The 18,610-nt window shown below is 48.9% G+C and overlaps 1 protein-coding gene across 1 annotated transcript in view; it reads right to left on the bottom strand.

Moving 5' to 3' along the window:
* The window catches only part of CACNA1I (calcium channel, voltage-dependent, T type, alpha 1I subunit), a 167,555-nt gene extending 155,393 nt beyond the window's left edge, over nt 1-12,162 (bottom strand). The window contains exon 1 of the mRNA XM_009322567.1: nt 12,149-12,162. Within this exon, the coding sequence (XP_009320842.1) occupies nt 12,149-12,162 (14 nt within the window). The remainder of the gene's footprint in view (nt 1-12,148) is intronic.
* Between the last annotated feature and the right edge of the window lie 6,448 nt (nt 12,163-18,610).

Below are 18,610 nucleotides of genomic sequence, written 5' to 3'. Positions count from 1 at the left end.
AAGGAAACAGTGAGAAGACGGCTGCGTCCAAAGGCTTTTCCTGTATAAAACAAGTGGGCTACCACCTAGGGCCCCCTCCAGTCACTAAAATCCCATTTCCAAAGGGGGCTCCAGATAGGAAGACAAGAGCAGTTGCCAACACAGAGGCTGCTAAGCAGTGGGTCAAGAAGTATGGAGAAGAGAGGAACAAACTCCAAACCAGGGAAGGATCCTACTCCATCAAGGAAATTAATCAGAAAGGAGCCACAGGGAAAGAAAAAAGCAAGCAAAAATTGTGCCTTGAGGGGAAAAAAATAACATCCTTCATTAAGAAATATCACAGTTGGCCAGCAGCACTGAACGTCAGGCAGTACCACAAAGGCAATATATTATTCCTGTTGCACTTCTATGAGCATGTCTTTTTTAATATAATTCACTTATGACACAAACACTTTCAAGGCCTGGCCTGAACCTCACATATGGACAAAGCAGAGTCTGCCAAATTCACCCATAAAACCAGGAGACTTACTCAAAGCAAAAATTACATCACGAGTTGGTAAATATGTGAACAAGAACAAACAATGACATAGAAATTCTAATACATCACAAAGCATATTTTTCTCAAATATATTTTAGCTTAATTATTGATAACTATGCTTGTTAACAATGCCTGCTAACTGGCTGGTAAATAATCTGTAGTACCTTTTGTAGAAAATAAGGACATTGTATTCACAGGGGGACTTATTGCCACCCTAGAGTGCCAGGTTCTTGGCTGAGAAGCAGGATGCAGGTTACAGGTAAATGTAGGAAGCATCCTTTTGGGGTGTGTGAATGATGGGGCAAGACAGATTTGCCAAGCACACCTTCATGGTGTTTTAGTGTGCTCCCAAGTAAGCAGAGCTTGGAAGGCAAGCAGAGATTTTAGATCTCTGACTTGAGAGACTATCAACCTCTGCATGGAAGAAAATATTTCTCTGCCCTCAAATCTTGAGCTCCTGCCTCTTCCATGCCATGAAACAGAACAGCTGCTGTTTGCTACAAACTGCCTGTTTCAATAGGGAGGTTAATATTTTACCCTGTGTTTTCTTTCCATTCCTTCCCTTCTTCTTGCCTGTTGAGGCAAATCTCATAGCTAGCATTACAAGCACTGGATTCAGCAGCTTTCTCCTGGACGAATTTGTACTGATGTTAGCCCTTTTCATCCGTGACTTTAAGAACTGAAATCCTACAAGAGGTACATTTGGCTCGCTCTGCCTCTCAAGACATCCAGTTAGTTCAAGCTACAAGCAACCGGAAAGCCCTTGTGGTATTTCAGCATTTATGCTACTCTGGGGAGGCAGCGATAAACAAAACTGAGTTATTAAAGTAAAGATGAAACAGCTCTCACAAAGGTTTGGGGGTCAGGAATAAGGCTGAGACAGCAGGGTTGGCTCAACTTTTGTAAGCAAACCCTTGAGCACCTTGCCCAGCTTCCAAGCTGGGGCACAGGGCCAGGAGACCACAGCTACACAGCTCCCAGCCAGCATGCTCAGCTCACATCTGTCTGCATCTGCCTGCAAGAGCCAGCCCTGGTGAGCACGGATTAGCAGGGAGCTGGCTACCTCCCAGAGGGGACCAGGGACAGCTGCTCCAGCAGCAAATCCCACCTGAGGTGGTCCAGGGGATGCCCACCTGCTAGCATCCTGCCCCACAGAGCAGGGCCTTGTCCCTGCTCCCAGGGTGGGTGCACCCCTTGTACCCTACCATCCATCGCAGTTCTACTGCAATCAGCACAGCGCTCCTGCACACTGGCACCTTGGGATGGGGATGTCAGAGATACCACTTGCATGTTGGAGGGCACAGGGGGATAGGTGCTGACCTAGGCAGGGAATAATGCTCTAGATGGGGATGGAAGCACCCTGTGAGGATGAGGAGGGTGAAGAGGCAACAACCCCCCGCCACCACAGCACAGACACCAAGCTCGGGTCACAGCTTCAGATATCACCACCTTTCCATCCATCCAGCCTTGCCTCTCACCAAGATCACCTAACTTCCCATCGCACTCGCTTCTCACCTTGATTCCTCACTCTGTCCCCCCACTCTGCCCCCTTTCCTGACCTCCCATAGCCCTATACTGTCCCTCCACTGTGGTACCCACAGATAGGGGAAACCCGCCTTTTTCACAGGTAAGCTCTACACATCTCTGCAGAGCCCTGGCCTTTTCCCTGCTTCTAACTAAGCCAATGAATTATGCCCCCTGCTTAAATTCTACCTTCAGACCTTTCTTTTAGCTCCTGACCATTCCCCCCAGGAAGCCTGCTGTCTACGATACTGGATAAGAAGGGCACTCTACAGAGAGAGCCAATTTAAGGGTGGCAGCAATCAACAGACACAGGCTGCCAGCAGCAAAACCCGGGAATGACAGCGAGGGAAGGAAAAAAAAAAAAAGGAGAGGGAAAAATGACAGACTGCCACAGATGGAGAAAGGAGAGGGGAGAGACAGGGTGGCTAGTCACAGGAGGGGCTGCTGGGGGGTGCGGGGGGACTCGGTGGCTCCGAGTCACACTCAAGGAGGGGGAGTGACGGCAGCTTTCATAGACTCGAGCACAGTAGGCGATGATGAGGGGAGACCGGGGGAGAGAAAACTAAAGGAAGAAAGGATAAGCAAAGAGTGTGGTTTCGTATCATTAGCGAGGACAGATTTCTCTTTCCTCCTGGATGAGTTGCAGTACGTAAGTGTAAATGGCACCATTGTCTTGGGGGACAGATGGTCACCCACATCACAGCTTTGCGCATCCCCCATCCCGCCCGAGGGAGCTGATCCCATCCCCTGATCTGCGCTGATGCAACAGGCAGGGAGAAAGCTGGTGAAAAGGGAGGCAGGGACAGGCATCCTTCAGGCAGGAAGGTTAGGCTAAGCTCTCCATCCCCATCCCCACCAGCTGACCTTGCAGTCAGGGCTGGGCAGGTGAAAGCTGTTACAAGCACAGCACTGGACTCCAACTCAAGCCCCCAGACCAGCCAACCCATCCAAATGCCTATGCAGGCCTTCCAGCAGGAGGGTTACACCACCATCACACCACCTCCTTACTCACTTCACCTGTCCTTGATGGCAGTCAATAAAGATCAAGCACTCGTGCTGATTCTCTCAGATCTGTCAGCCACCTTTGACACCATTGATTACAAGGATTTGTTGAGATGCCTGCCAAGCTCAGCAGGGATTTGCACCGTGGTGCCAGAGTAGCTGTTCCCAACCTAGATAACCTCCACTTAATCACTCCCCATCAGTTTCTGCCTTACATCTTCATAATCACACTTCATCTCTTCTTTTACAAGTCCAGCTGCACTCTTATCTGCCTTCCTTGCTCATCTCAGCCCTGCCATCTCAGCCTCCTTCCCTAGCTGCTGGTCACAACTCTGCTGTCCTCTCCAGCCAGAATAAAACCCATCCCCCTTGGCTAGCCTGTCCCCTCCTCCGAAGCTTTTCCTGAAATGATCCCTGCTCATGGCAGCAGCGGAGCCCAGAGCACCCCTTCAGGGAGGGGAGGCAGGTAGGGCAGCGGAGCCAGCAGCATCCCCTCCCTGATGGAGGAGCACGGCTGACATGAGACAGCACAGTGCAAACCCATGGCCCAAGGAGCAGCTGTGATGGAGAGCAGGGCAAGCTCAACCCGCCAACCAGATCCGTCCCTTTTAACAGCCTGGTGGCACTTCCCACCACTGGTCAGCCCTCCTCCCGCTGCCCCCACCAGCAAGAGGTTGCAAACCCCGTTTCAGAGAAGCACACTTCAAACAGGACCTCCTTCGCCCCTGCCCCGTGGCAGGCAGTGAAGCACAGGAGAGATGGTGGCATGGAGACATGCAAGGGACTCAGGGAAGGGGCTGGCCCAAGTGTGCTGGGCCAACCACAACCAGTGGGCAAAGTGAGCGCATGACAAAAGTCCAAACTTGAGCCTGGTCCATCTTACACCAGGCTGCAGCCTTCCTACACCTTTACCTGCCAAAGACAGTGTCTCTCTAGGACTATAAAGATCTTCCCAGCTTAGAGGCTGACAGCTTGGCAGACTTTTTGCTCCTGTTCTCTCCATAGGTCTGAAATGGGCCAAGTTTTTCACACAGTCTTTCCTCTTAACCATCCTGGGACCAGCTGCAGGCCATTTGCTGCAGAAAAACTGCAACTCTGTTAACCATTCCTCACCTGAAGCAGCTCCTGTCAAGTATTACGCTCACAACACAGCAAATTCAGCCGGCTGCAGGCCCTTCTCCATGCTCTGGGGTGGGAAGAGTGTCAAGTCCTCAGATAGGCAGCTGGTCAATTTGTTAGTGGTTAATTGCATTATTTAATTCACATTGTTATGACAGAACATGCAATTAGAGGTCTGGTGAGAGTATTTTATAGGTCTTAAACTCAAAATGAGTATTTTTATTGCCCTTTCTATTTCTCCAAGAGCCCCCTCCGGCTCCCTCACACGCCCTGCTCCAGTGTTCGTGAAGGCTGAAAAAGGCAAACTGACCATTTTTCAGAGAGTAAATGGTTCTCATCTCCAAGGCAAAATATATTCCAGTGAATAAACACAATATGCTCCAGAAGCGTTTTTCAGCGTTTGTTTTGGTTCAGCCACACACTTTGCAGAGGGATGGGGAGGTCCCCCAAAGCAGGCACTGCTACCATCCCCGCACTGGGCAGAGCACATCATCCCTCTCCTCTGGCCTGACACTACCAGGAACACCCCAGGCTGGCACAAACCACACTGTCTGCACTGGACAACACTGTACTATATGTTGTAGTACAAGAGCAGACCAATCTTCCCAATGTAGCCTGACAAGCAACAGCTGGTGCAAATAGGTCTGTTTTCACTAGGTATAGCAGAACAACACTGATTTACACCAGACAAGGATGTGACTTGCATCCTCTACTCTCTCCTGCCTGCTTCCCCACACCTTCCACATTCATTGACCAGAAATCCAGGGAACATACTGAGATACCTCACAAAAAGCTGTTGCAGCAAGAGTCCTAGCCCCACTTTCCTGAAGCACCAGGGCATGGAGCATTAGCAGGTCTTTTATTGCTTTTGGCACATATTGGGGAAACAGGGCAGTACAACATACACACAGTAAAAAACAAAACAAAACAAAAAAAAACCCCACCCCTCTCCTAAGCCATAGTCTCCTCTCAATATTTTGCAGTTAGCCCTTCCTCCAACAGTAGGAATCTATCCTTCAGTAACAGCGAAAATGCTCAGAGTTTTGCATGAAGACAGTAGGGATGCACTAAGAATTTTCAGCCTTATTTCTGATTTTGTTAGACCCTACGGATATTAAAGCTTCAGACAGTCAGAGCTCTGGTTTTGTTTGTGCTGTTGTCCTGCTTCATTTCCAAACCGTGGTCTTTGACTTCTCAATATAAAAAACCTCCAGAGAATAAGCTAAAGGGATGGAAGGCAACGAGATATCCTGCCTCAGCATTTGTGCTTAGATATACAGGGCCAGCTTGCAAGCCAGCCAAATTTAGACCTCATCCCTTTACATCTGCCCACTTGCCTGGAATTGCGTACATCTCACATACACACAACCCAGTCAATTTCTTACAGATCACAAGCATGCAAATCCCCTTCAAACATATCCATCCCTTGCGTGCTACTAATGACAGTGCACGAGTTTAAATTCCATTTACACCATGTCTGACTGCAAACGATCCCTCTAAACTTGCACATCAAACGACCCACACTAATGACACTCCCTTGTCACTAGTTTTGCAGAGGCAGCTTCCTTCCCAACCACTTGTGCAAGTCCTGAGCACTATCATGCTCCCCCCTGCCAGCTGCCTCTGCCTACCAACCACAACTGGGAAACCGGGTTTCTATCCCAGGAAAGAAGCTGGAATGTACAGAACTACTTTTTCCCAATCCAGAGTCCAGGCAGATGGGGTGCTTTTCCCTCCCCCCACAAAACTACGATTGCCTGATATTTCATTATGGAAGCACTAAAACGTTCAGACTGCACCATTTCCAAAACCAAACCTGCTCCCTGCATTCCCCTTTGCCTCCCTCCATAGCATCTGAGGAACCAAACAGCATAGCAATCCTAAAGGCAGTCCAGGATGCTAGCCAGCAATCCCTGCAGCCTGCTACCCAGAAACTCCCTCTTTAGTGAACAGGAAAAATAGGCACCTCCAGAGAGCGACTTTGCCCTCTGAAGGGAGGTGTTAAGTTAAGCGTGTCGAATTTCCTGCTACAGATGGCAGTCTGTCAAATATCTATGGAAAGAGCCTGGATGCCTGGTTTTCAGACAGGTAGAGTTAGACGGGGTGAAGCCCATCCATCTTCCCAAGAGAAGAATTAACAGGGAAATTAAGGGTCAGTTCACAAGCCTAGGAAACAACTGTTTTTAAAGCCCATATTGTTAACAGAGAAGGGGAGGAGAGTAGCTGAGGATAGATTGGTCCTGGGGAGGTAGCCATGTTGGCCCAGTGCATGCATTGCCTTCAAAAATTCATCAAGTTTATGGACAATTGGCTTATTAAAAAAGTCACCCGTATCTGCTAATAGCAAACTTCATTCCACCAGTAGGGAGCCTGGCAGAGTGGCAGAAAACCCAACAGGATCTAAAGCAGACTTGCCCCCTTTTAAAGCTTGAAAAGCATTCGGCACACGCCCAGGGGAACACCAATGCCACCGACACCACACGTCCACTGGAGAGCTCTGGATCAGCTCAGTTTCCCATGCGACAGGAGCGACTATAAAGTTGATTTAGAACCATGTGGAGTGCAGAGAGGTTAGATAACCTCTTGCAGAAAAAAATCATCATCTTGCACTTGTTGGATCTTGGGTATACAGATGCATCTGTTGGCTGGAAGGAGGTCTACAGAGCTGTGTAACCAACAGAAGTCAATCCATTCCTAAGGGGCACAGCAGCAACATCGCCTGATTACCTAGAACGATACAAAGATACCACAAGTCCTCAGATAAGTCCCAGACTCTTCACCCGTCTTCTGAGCTAGATTTGCAAAGAGAGACAGGAGAGATCTGTCTTTAAAATGGAGAAGCAGGAATAACATATGCATTTTAGTGTTTTCCAGATATGCACATAAAAGCTCATACTGCTGACCCCAAGAGTGGAAAGCCATGATCCCTAGGTCCTCAAGAATGATGACTGCTGCTTAAAATTCATAAGCCACTCAATTTTTGATGTATTATTATGCCTTCTGGTCACATTTCTAAGTTTTTTTCTACCTTCTAGAGAGGCAGGAACCTTTTTTTTTTTTTCTAATTTATATACACACACACAAATAAATGTACACATGTAAAAAGAAAAATAAACCTCATCAGAGGATTACAGGAGCTCAGGCCTTAAGACAGACATCAACTATTACAAGACTTGCAATAAATTTGCAGCTGGTGTTTGCTTATTAATTAACTACATCCAGTTGTTATGAAGACTGCATCCGGGGTTTGACAGTACACAAGGCAACAGCTTAAGGCAGAAACAAGTACAACATACTACAGAATCTGCACATAAAATTTCACTCACACAAAAACAAATTGCCCAAACTGGTATTTGACCAGGGTGTAATATATTAACACATCTATTCACCCAAAGCTTATTAATAAGCAAAAGATTTGTCGGCCCCTCGGCCACGTGTGTCACCTGAAAAACGGTGGGTTTGGCAGCACAGAGTTCCCATGCACCATGGCATCACCTGCTCAACATCGCTAAGAGATGTATGAATTACCGGTCCACCCACACATCATTTTCTTTGCTCCTCCAGCATTTGATTCTCCACTCCACTCACATAGGGCAGTGCCAGCATGAAACGCCACTATTGCCATTGACAACCATCCTACACTCAGTTGGCTCGCACATAAATGATGATATCTGTGGCACCAGGCAGGGAGGAGGTAGGGAATAAATCTGTAGGTTTTCCCAGTTCCCCATCAATATGCCCAAGGCCAGTCCTGATTCCTTGTGCACCAAGCACATAGCCCAAGATAATACAGCTGCTAGTACAAGTCACGAGAAAGGTACCCCCAGAAGCATGGTAGGACTTTCAGGGATAGGTACGATGGCAAAGCCCCTACTTGGAAGATCTTTAAAGCTAATGAGCTATAAGGCAGCTCCTCAGTACACACAAGCAGTCATACTAGCTTCAGGAAGCCACCCTGCTCTATACACTATAAAACACAGCTCCTGGTACTAAAAATTAAGTGCGTGTATAAGCCTTTACACAACTGGGACCTGACTCTCTGCTCCTACACCTCTGAAATCAACTGGAAACCCAACACTTTACTGCCTGAGAGCAAAACAGAAGCTCAAATGGCCAACACTTCACAAATGAGGCAAGGGGTCTGGTATATAACAAAAAGCAAGAAAATGACGGAGTAGTGAACTCCAGAGCCTATCTCGTTACTGCTACAGTTTTAGCATTGACTTTTTTTAATGGCACACTTCACTCTTGCTCTCGCTGTCGTGTCAATATTACAGATACAACAGCAAAGGGAGGTCTGGGCCTCCTGGAAAGAGTTTCTTTTAAAGAAAGGCTCAAAGGACAAACTAAATCTATTGTGTTTGACCCTAGGGACGGATGAAGTGTAAAGTCTTTACGGAACCCCAAGGAGTCAAACAGCGATGCAGACATCCAGACATCTCTCTCAATCTTCTCATAATTTGCAAAGTGCATCAGGATCCATTTGTACGGCGCCATGTGCTATGCCCTTTATTTAGTCCCAAACACTTTATAAATTCATAAGATGAATGCTACGTGGTTGTTTTGGAAACATGTTTTCACACTTGACCCTATTTCCCCTCTGAGCTCAACTTGAAATCCTATTTGACATGGAGTTTAGGTTTTATAAAAGGAAAAAAAAAATCTTAACAGCCTCTCTCATAACCATATCTCAAATATTGACTGTGCTAACATTGTAGCTGCAACAACCCCACGGTCTGCAACTCTGAGCAGCCATCCTTCTGCCTGTTCATCGAAACAGAAATCAATTTAAACAAACTGTTTGGCAGGTTGCTCATGTGCTGCATCACACCGGACTCCTTTCTGACAGACACACTTAACAGGAGCCAAGCCAGACTCCAGGTGTGCACGGCATTACGTACCCAGCTGGTTACACAGCAGTTACCTGTATCTAACAAGGTTAATTGGGATTAAAAAAAAAAATCTGCTCACCAATAAACTAGGGCAATTTCAAGCATTCATTCGCACTTTATGTAAAGCCACGCCAGAAACAGGTAATCACCTAACTTAAAAGCATCGGGCTCCTTTTCGCCATACAGCACAACGGCAAAAAGCACAGTAAATACTCCCTTTGGGGACAAACACCATGAGTTTCACATGGAACATAGTCCCTATCTTAAAAGGGAGTTAGGGTCTACAATTTTTGCAATAACAGCATTATGCATTTATACGCTAATATGCATCCAGAAGTGATTTTAAAGCAGGGATAAAAGTGGTTCTTTCTCCTCTTACTGCAGTGCAGCAAAGGAATATGGCAGTTGTTTAATAGCACATAACAAAATTGCAGGCCTGCTGATGGAAGGAAAAATAATCTTCAGGGGAAGGGGATTTAAGTAGGTAGAATGCAATTACCCAAATTGAAATTTGGTGGTTGACGACCTTGTGCTTACAAAAATTGCTACATAGTCCTTAACAATCAGACCTTCCATTTTAAGTCTCATTGACAGTACTTCCATAACAATGATCACGAAGCTCTGGCCTAGTAGAAAGTCAATGAGAAGATTAATGGGCTTTTAATTAATGCCCTATCTTTTTTGCTGAATCTTCAGGAAAGGCCAGGTGCTGCCCTGTGACAGTGATTCAGCCTGCCCCTGCTTGGCACAAGCGTGCTGGAGACCCAATAGCCCAATATAACAGGGATGAAAAACTTCAGACAGGGAAAAAGCAGGCTAGCATATAAATTCTTAGAAGACACGATTTGACTTTCATAGAAGCATCCCTTACAAAGGGACTCATTCCCAGCCAGGGATGAGACCACAGTGAGTGATCTGCCACCACGCCACGGAACTGTACCATTCCTATGGTGCTATCAAAAAGAAAAAAGAATGTGATGCCAAGAAGCTGCAAGAAACCTTCAGGGTGCAGAAAAAAAATCCCTCATTTGAAAAAAATTATGGGAACTACTTACTGCATGATCCATTCAAAATGAGGACCACAGGGATGGGGGGGAATCAAAGGACGAGATTAATCCTCTCCACTCAGTCTCTGCCTTTCAAATAATCTCCTAACTTCACACAGCTGAGCTGAAATCACAGGTCTGAAACAACCCTTTCAAAAGGTTTCCAGCAGCCCCACCATTGCCCTTCACCCCATGTCACATGTAGTCAGGTGTAATGTCATCAACAGGTGACTGCATGAGGCTTTTTCCTTCCTTCTATAGCTTCTACTATGAAAAAGTCCTTTTCAGAGTCAAATATCACACGTGTCTGAGAGTTAAAACAAAAGTAACATTTAAATACTAAAATGGGCATATACTGCCAAACTCCTTGAATAACACAGCTCTAACACCTTAAAACAAGCTCCTTGCTATGTACCAAACTGGAAGGATTGTTTTGACTGACTTTTTAGCCAGAAATAGGAACAGGCACTTCTCTTCTTCCCCCACAACCTCCTTCCCCATTCAAGAGCAAATCTTCATCCCAAACCCAGGCTACTACTCTTCTCTCATTTTCTGAATCCAGCCTTTGCATTGAGACACGAATCTTTCATGCTTTACTCTGAGGTCACCGCATGCTGGGACACGATTCCCAGGACATAACTAGTGCAGACACGCAGTGATTGAAAAGCAATGCATAATTCAATACGAAGTTTTAAAATTTTAAGGAGCAGCCAGCAGAAAGGAAAGCAGAAAATCTAAACCTCCAACAAGTTCTCAGTCATAACCTAAGCTTGAGGCTGCAACACCTTCTTAAGAGCTTCTGAACTTTAAGATAAGAGCTCAGAGCTGAAACCCAAACCTTTTCCTACATTTGAAATTGAAACGAATCTCCAGATTCATCAGCCATCTAAGGTCATCTGTTATTGCTGACAGCACCTCAAGACTTCACCCAGGGTTTGGCTCTTGAAGCTGAAAAGACTCAGAAACGTTTTGCGAGCCTCTGCTGTGTGCCCGGACACTCAGATTTAATCTAGAAGCCAATGCATCAAAACCATAACAAGCATCCTTATAGATAATACCCACCAAACTAGGAAATAAGAAACTTCCAGGGACAAAGTGCCATCACTTGAGATTTCTAGCCAGAAAAAGGTTCAAATAAAACTTTAGACCAACCTCACCGATGATTCATCATCACCTCCACTTCATCCCTATCTGAAGGGTCCCGCAGTCAAAGAGCAGCAAGTGCCCTCCACCTGTTTTTTAATATTGCACCAGGCTCCAGGGCCACAGAGGCTGTTGCTTCCTAGCAGCCTCAGTGCTAATGAGTTGTGCAGGTGGTTGTCATTTGCACTGGTGGGTTGCAGGGGCCTCCTTGCAATCAAGGACACTGAGTGTGAATGGTGACACACATGTGTGATTGTTGACCTCCCGTGCAAAGGAAGGACATGCTCACATCCCGGAGGTGTCCCCCAGGGCGTGAGGCTCAGCATTAAACTCTGAACAGATTTTCCCATTCATTCCTGCCTAGGCATCACAGCAAGACATCGGCAGGACAGCAACGTGTGCCTGCTGGAAAGGCAAGGGGTCACCTAGGTATCCTTGCAGTCAAGGCCCAGGAGTGGTGCTTCCCTCGCCAAGGGCAAGATGAGCTTTCACTAAAGCCTGTACGCTCAGAGGGAGGAGACACCTCTACCATTCATGGTAGCCTACCAACAAGCTCCTGGGCTAGCAACCCGCTCTGTCCCAAGGCAGAGGTGAAAAGGGAGTCGGGAAGGGGAAGCACAGGCCTTTCTAAAATACCTCACCTCTCCCTTCACCCAGCCCCCTGTGACTGGGGCTGTCAGCAGCTCCCTCTGAAGTACCCTCTTCCATAATCAGCTTCTTTTGATCACACACTAAAACAGCTGAGGTTCTGTTTGAATGCAAGCGAGGAACAAAGCAGTTCATTAAATATGTAGGAAACTTCATTTCTTACCTGCCAGGTGCCCCGGGAGGGCAGGGAGAGAGGAGGGATGAGGCAGGAGGGAGCGAGAGGCGGGGAGGGAGAAGGGGCAGCTCAGAAAGGATATGGGTTGCACACCATTTTGATGCACCAGTTCCGTGGGCTGGTGGTCTGCTTCAAGCAGAAGAAGACAACCGGGGCCAAGTCAGGGTAGGGGACATCGGGGTCCGTCGGGGAGGTGACTTCCTCGTCCTCACCCAGCTCTGGGGAGGATGGTGGCTGCTCCGGCAGCGTTTGCTGCTCCGAGACCCCCAGATCCACGGGTTCCAGCGGGCAGACGGTGGAGGCGTGAGGGGGCTGTGGGCCCGCAGGCCAGGTGGAGGGAGGCTGGGGGACGTACTCTGCCATGCCAGCCACAAGCGAGAACCCCTGGAGAGGAGGGGAGAAAGAGAAATGAAACCCATGTGAGGAATCAGCAGCCAGAGCTCAGCACGCCCATGCTCTTCCAGTGAGTTCGGAGCAGGGGAGAGCCACAGGACTGATGGTTCTGACAATGATAAACCATGGTCATGCTTTGTGGGGAAGCAATTTTAAGCAAAACTCTCTGGTTTAGCCCCAGCGGTGCAGCATGGCTCTTTCTCTATGCCAGCAGTGGGAGTGGGACAGCTTCTGCCAATATTTCTCTTTTCTGCCAGTCCCTTTCTCCACCAAGACTCTTCTGGCTAGTCCTTTCCATCACTAACTATTTAAATCATCCCTGTAGCCCCTGAGACACGCTGGCGCAGTGCTGCACCATCTCACGTGATGGTGCCAACTCTTCTGGAGCCAGCCTGAGCACCTTAACAGAGCACTGCACTTTGGAGCGGCGTGGACCCAACCTAACACAAAATAGCCACCCTGTCCCTCACACAGTCCTGCCAACCCCAGGTTCAGCTCTGCTGCCCCAGGCATGTCTTCTCTCACCCAGGGACACACTGGGCTGGCCTCGTGCCACACCACTTGTTGGGCAGATTCCTTCACACCGACACTGGCAAATGCATGTCAAACCCATACACAACAGTCACTCATTCAAACAGGGAGCTGTAACGCAAACTAGAAGTGGGATTAAATATTAAGCACCCTTTACTGAAGCTTGTGGAGCTCTCCTTTGCCGAGGCAGTGGAAGCACCATGAAGACAGGTTGCAAAAGTTATTCAACTAAGCAGAATGGTCAAAGAGTGCAGGTGGACATAGGAAGAGCAGAGCAGGTCTTACGCTTGGTGGCACCCAAGTACTACAGAGCACCATGCTTTTGCTAAAGAACATCACTTTGCTGGCTGGGTGCACTTAACGGTGGCCTTGTTCTGCGAAAACACAAAGCCAAATGTTGTCCATTAAATAGCACAGTGGAAGTGGCTTGTCAGTGAGGGAAATGAAATAAACTCCAAGGTCTGGCTTTGGAGAGGTGTTACAGCGATGCTCTTAGGAAAGAGAGCTTGTCCAAGGACTGCCCGATGGTGGCCTGATGGGCGCTTTCTTCCTTTCACCTTGTTGGCATGCTCAAGCGTTTGAAGTGCCCGTGCTACCAGTACAGGTTTAAAAGCAACACAAGAGCCCTCAGAAACACTGCAATACAAAAAGGGCCGATCAGCAGCAGGAAAGGATGTGTCTGTCACCAAGATCCATGGCACAGACCTTGTCTCCTCACGTCCTGGCCATAGGTTATCCTCCCAGGCACTTGCCTCAGTCCTCTTCACTTTAGGAGCATGAAGCCCACGCACATCTCTGCTGATGCTGCTCTGCCTTGGCATGCTGCACCCTTGATGTTTCAGCCCGAGACTCGTTTGATACCCACACTGCTGGATCCATGATCTCCAGTGCTCTCCTCAGCACTCATCTGCCAGGTCCGGCCAGCCTTTCCACCTTGGGCGGCAGTCCCCCGTTATCCCCAGTTAAGACCCTGCAAGCTCTGCCTATCCACCCTTTTCTCTCAGCCCTCTGCTTCCAACACCAACTTTGATCCAAAGCTTTGCTTTTTTTTTGAGGTTTGGTATTTGTCAGAACAAAGAGCAGCAAGCGCAGAGGTTTAGAAAGCGGACATAGTGTCCCTTAGGGGATAGCACCGAGACTCTTCAAATTCATTACCCCAAAGGCCTGCAGCTATTTGAAAGAAACAGGTATTGTGTCTCCTGACTGGCTTTGGGATGCTGTTAGTAAGTTTTTAACCCCTGTGACAAAAGTGGCAGCATATCCTTCCCACCATCCAGCACCTCTGTTTTCACTTTCACCAGGTTTTTAACTCTAAGCACCCATGCAACTCCTTGTACCACCTTTTCCATTCCCTATTCCTACCAGCTCCCCGTTGCCTGCTCTGAGCTGGCTCCCTTGCAGGCTATTAACATGCAGTGACTGAGCCCAGCTTCTTTCCCATTAACAACACAGAAGAGAAAGTTTAGCAGGGACAGCCAGGAGGAATGACTTATTACAGTGCTCAGAGCATCCACGCTGATGAGAGCATGACAATTCCAAACTGCAGCGTAGAAAGCTTCATAATTAACAACACAACTGAGCAAATGGATGGGAGAAACAACCTCATCAGCATTTCCCTGCTTTCCCTCCAAGCGAATGTTCAGGGCCTCTTCTCGATCTCAGCACTGCCAGATGCAGCTGGGATTTGGGATGCAGCTCTGCCCATGTCAAACACACGTGCACAAATCGGGTAGTGGCTGCCCCACGGGCAGTTTATTGCTCCAATTTGTGCAGTCCGGAGTGACTCATTAGGGATCATACAGACACAGAGCCAGGTGAATCCCTTTGGGAGTCCTGAAGCTAAATACAGTCCTTGAATGACAGCTGCCCCACTGGAGATGTGAGTAATACCCCTGTCCTTCCTGAGATTAAATCCTGCTCTGCCACCCAAACCAGCCCCAAGGCTGTCATCACGGCGTATTTCCCACATTAAGCAGGATTAATATGCTGTGTCAAAAGAGGGAGAGGGGAAACCGAAGCAGTGGGGCACTTCCGAGCTCTTTACACAGAGTCAGTCCTCCCATCTCAATTTCAAAGGGGAAGGGAGTGGTTTTCCTGCCAGAGACAGATCCAGGGTCCTCACCACTAGCAGCTCAGATGTGGGGGTTGGAATCAGGTACTTCCACTATTTTGGCCAGGCTGCAACTCATGCAATGCTGATATTTTCTCTGGGATTGCAATTACTGGCCTTCCCATGCTGTAGCATTGCTGTGTAACTTGGTTGGAGTGAGCCTGCTACAGTATTTCAACCCAGGAGGGGCCCTATTTAAATCAAAATGACCAAGAGGAATGAGTTTGGCACACGCACACATCTGCATACACAGAAAAACGTGCATCAACAGAGAGGGTTCCTATCCAGATAAAAGACAGTAATAGTAAGACCAGACAGGATTACAAGGCTCCAGAACTCACCTTCGGGATGCCTCTAACCTCCCCTTGTGCAAGTGCTGCTTACTGTGACAAGGGCAATACAAGAGAACAATCAGATGGTTGTGAGGTGGCCAGATGCGCATTCTTCCCACTCAACCTTTTGCTAAGGCAAGCCTATCCCCAGCTGGCGGTGGCAGTCCAGACCCATCAGTGAAAATCAAATCCTCCCCACCCCTGACTTTTCTCTTCTGGCCAAATGGCCCCAAATGCACAAAAACATTCCCCTGCAAAAGTTGCATACCACTGGAGTGATGCTACACCCACTCCACTTCCCTCCCAGGGGAAGGGAAGGTATTTGTGGCCTGGCAGCTCCTCCTGCTTCTCTCCCTGCACAGCCTGCACCAAAGCCTTCCCCGGAGCCAGGTCTCAGGTCTGCACTCTTCCTCCCACCATCCGTCCCTGAGGGGCATTTAAAACCACCCCCATCCCAAGCTGAGCCCCTGCTGGTCCTGTATCTGACACACACACCTGCCCCAGACATGTGCTGGCAGGGAGCTCATTGACTTGGCAGGCATGGGAGAAGCTGCCAGCCTCTGGCTCAGCCCTTCCCTGCTTCAGAGAAAGCACCTGGTCCTGCTGGACTCTGCTGGGGAAGAATCATAGAATCATTAAGGTTGGAAAAGACCTCTAAGATCATCGAGTCCAACTGTCAATCCAACACCACAATGCCCACTAAACCATGTCCCTAAGTGCCGCATCTACACATCTTTTAAATACTTCCAGGGATGGTGACTCCACCACTTCCCTGGGCAGCCTGTTCCAATGTTTAACCACTCTTCTAGTAAAGAAATTTTTCCTCACGTCCAATCTAAACCTCCCCTGGCGCAACTTGAGAAGAGAGAAGGATGCTCTGAAACAGCAAGGGAAGTGGTGGACTTAATGAGCAGGGGAGACTGCTTGGGAGAAAAAAGGGGAGATGTCACGATTCAGGGGAAGTGCTTCAGATTGGGGGTGTCTGTCCCCAAAGGCCGATGTCACCTCCTGGCATGCGCTGCTCAGAGAGGTCTCTACTGAGACATGCTCCCCTCCAGGGCTGCAACTGGCATCCCGGGGCTGTTAATGCCACAACCTGCCAGGCACGTCACAGTCGACCAAAGTGCCATGAGCAAGCCAGCCCAAGGTGTCCTGCAGGCATCACGCCCCAGCTGAAGCAGTCTCCTGGCTCCTCGCCACCCCTCCTTGGCAAGGGTTTGGGCAGAGAGGGGCTGTCAGGGACTGAGGGTGAGGGAGGGCTGATGGGACATTTGCGATGCTCATGCAGACCTTTCCTGAAAACCTCTAGGGTGCAGACAGATTAGGGGAGACTATTGCATTTGCCAGTGAAAGAGCCTTTTGCAGCCAGACAGGAGAGGGAAATACCAGAGAGAGGTCCCCAGAGCACCATCCCAGTGCTGGAGGCGATCCACCCACAGCCCAGCAGGATGTCTGGATGCCTCCCCTCCCGCTCCGGAGCGTCCGGAGTTCACCTTCCCCACCACCGTCCTTAACCCCGTATCCCTCACCAGCCCACGGTGTCCCAGGGCTGTTCCTTCCTCCCTGCACACTGCTCGCACAGGCAACAGGCAGCGAGATGAAAGTGCAGAGTACATTTTCTTTAAGAGCAGCCTTACATGTATACAGCACCTCCCATCCTGAGGGGACACAAGTCCTTTACAGATCATCCATCACGGTCATTCACCTGTTACCCAGAAGTGGCAGGAACCACAGCAGCCGCTCTGTCCTGCTAAGACCCCACAGCACCCTTGCAGAAGAGGGACAAAAATAACAACCTCCAGCTAGCGGAGGGGGCAGCACCCCCCCCAGCCGCTCTGTCCTGCTAAGACCCCACAGCACCCTTGCAGAAGAGGGACAAAAATAACAACCTCCAGCTAGCGTCTCAGGGGAGGGCAAGACAGCCCCATCAATCAGAGCAGCACCTGTGGAGCACATATTTATTTATCATCTCCAAACGTCCATCCAAAAGTTGACAAGCATCTTGGGGCACGGCTCTTGTGGCCGGCTTCACACAAACCTGGACTTATTTAAGGACATCTCTGACTGCATGGCATATTTATGAATGCGTGTAGGTGACCCCATTTGGTAGCTGCGTGTGCACGTGTGCCTCCCAGGGTCGTCTGTTGTACACGGTTGTGAGCCCGCGTTTGTTTGTTGCTATAAATGGCAAGCGCCGGTTGTGTGTTATCTTTGATACATGCATCTGGCTGTGGGGATGTGTCAGTCACACAGGTTTCATATTTTGAGCATTTGCAGTGGTACAATATAATTAGTGGTACACGGCTTCCTCTGTGTTTATATTCATCTGGCATCAGCGTGTTTCTCTGCCTGTTCATGTGAGGCAGTACCTGGTTTTGTCTGCCTGTATGTGCATGGAGGTGTATGAGTATCGGTAAGGAACAGGGTCACTTTTATTAGCAGCTAATTTGAAAGAGGAGCTTTTACATCTCCATCATCTCAGCACCTCCTAATCCAACGGGACGTGGCAGAACCCAGCAGAAAGCATTTCAAATGGCGCCCGAATCCATCACTCACAGGTGCCAGTGTGCCCACGCGCCCCTGAAACACACCATCCATGGCCTGCACCAGAGCCAGGGTCTCCCGGCTGCCCTGCCTGGTCAAATGCTCACAAGCTGTTGCCTTTCAGCTGCACGCTGGGTGATTGCTGTGCCTTATCTCCACACGTTATTAACCTCTGCCAGATTTGCTCAGGAGCTTGACAGCCTCTCCCTTTCCACCCTGGTGATTTTGGATCCCTCCTCCTGCTCGGGACAGGGAGCAGAAGAAATTCCCCCATCCCATTGAGCAGGGGAAGGAGCAGTGTGGTCAGCACAGGATGAAATAAAGGTAAACAAACTACCTGTCCTGAAGCCTCAGCAATACCCTGCCTTCAACCCGTACCGCAGACAGCACCCCACAGCTGTAGGAAGAGCAAGCCCAGATCTCCTGGACTCTCCCACCCTTATCATCACAGCCGATGTCCACGACATCACCGCGCCCTCGCGTGGCTGGGATAGCCCCGTCCTGGCCATGCCTCTGGTCCCCACCCCTGGCACAGCAAAGTAGGGAACTGCTTAGGCTGCTAAGAAGCCTTCGGCCAAGCCTGAAGGAGATATTGTGGAGACCAGTGGAAAATCATTGCCTGGTCTTAACTATG

The sequence above is a fragment of the Pygoscelis adeliae genome, unplaced genomic scaffold (genome assembly GCF_000699105.1).
Source record: "Pygoscelis adeliae isolate BGI_AS28 unplaced genomic scaffold, ASM69910v1 Scaffold60, whole genome shotgun sequence".
Classification (NCBI taxonomy): domain Eukaryota; kingdom Metazoa; phylum Chordata; class Aves; order Sphenisciformes; family Spheniscidae; genus Pygoscelis; species Pygoscelis adeliae.
This window is presented reverse-complemented; position numbering and strand designations above follow the sequence as displayed.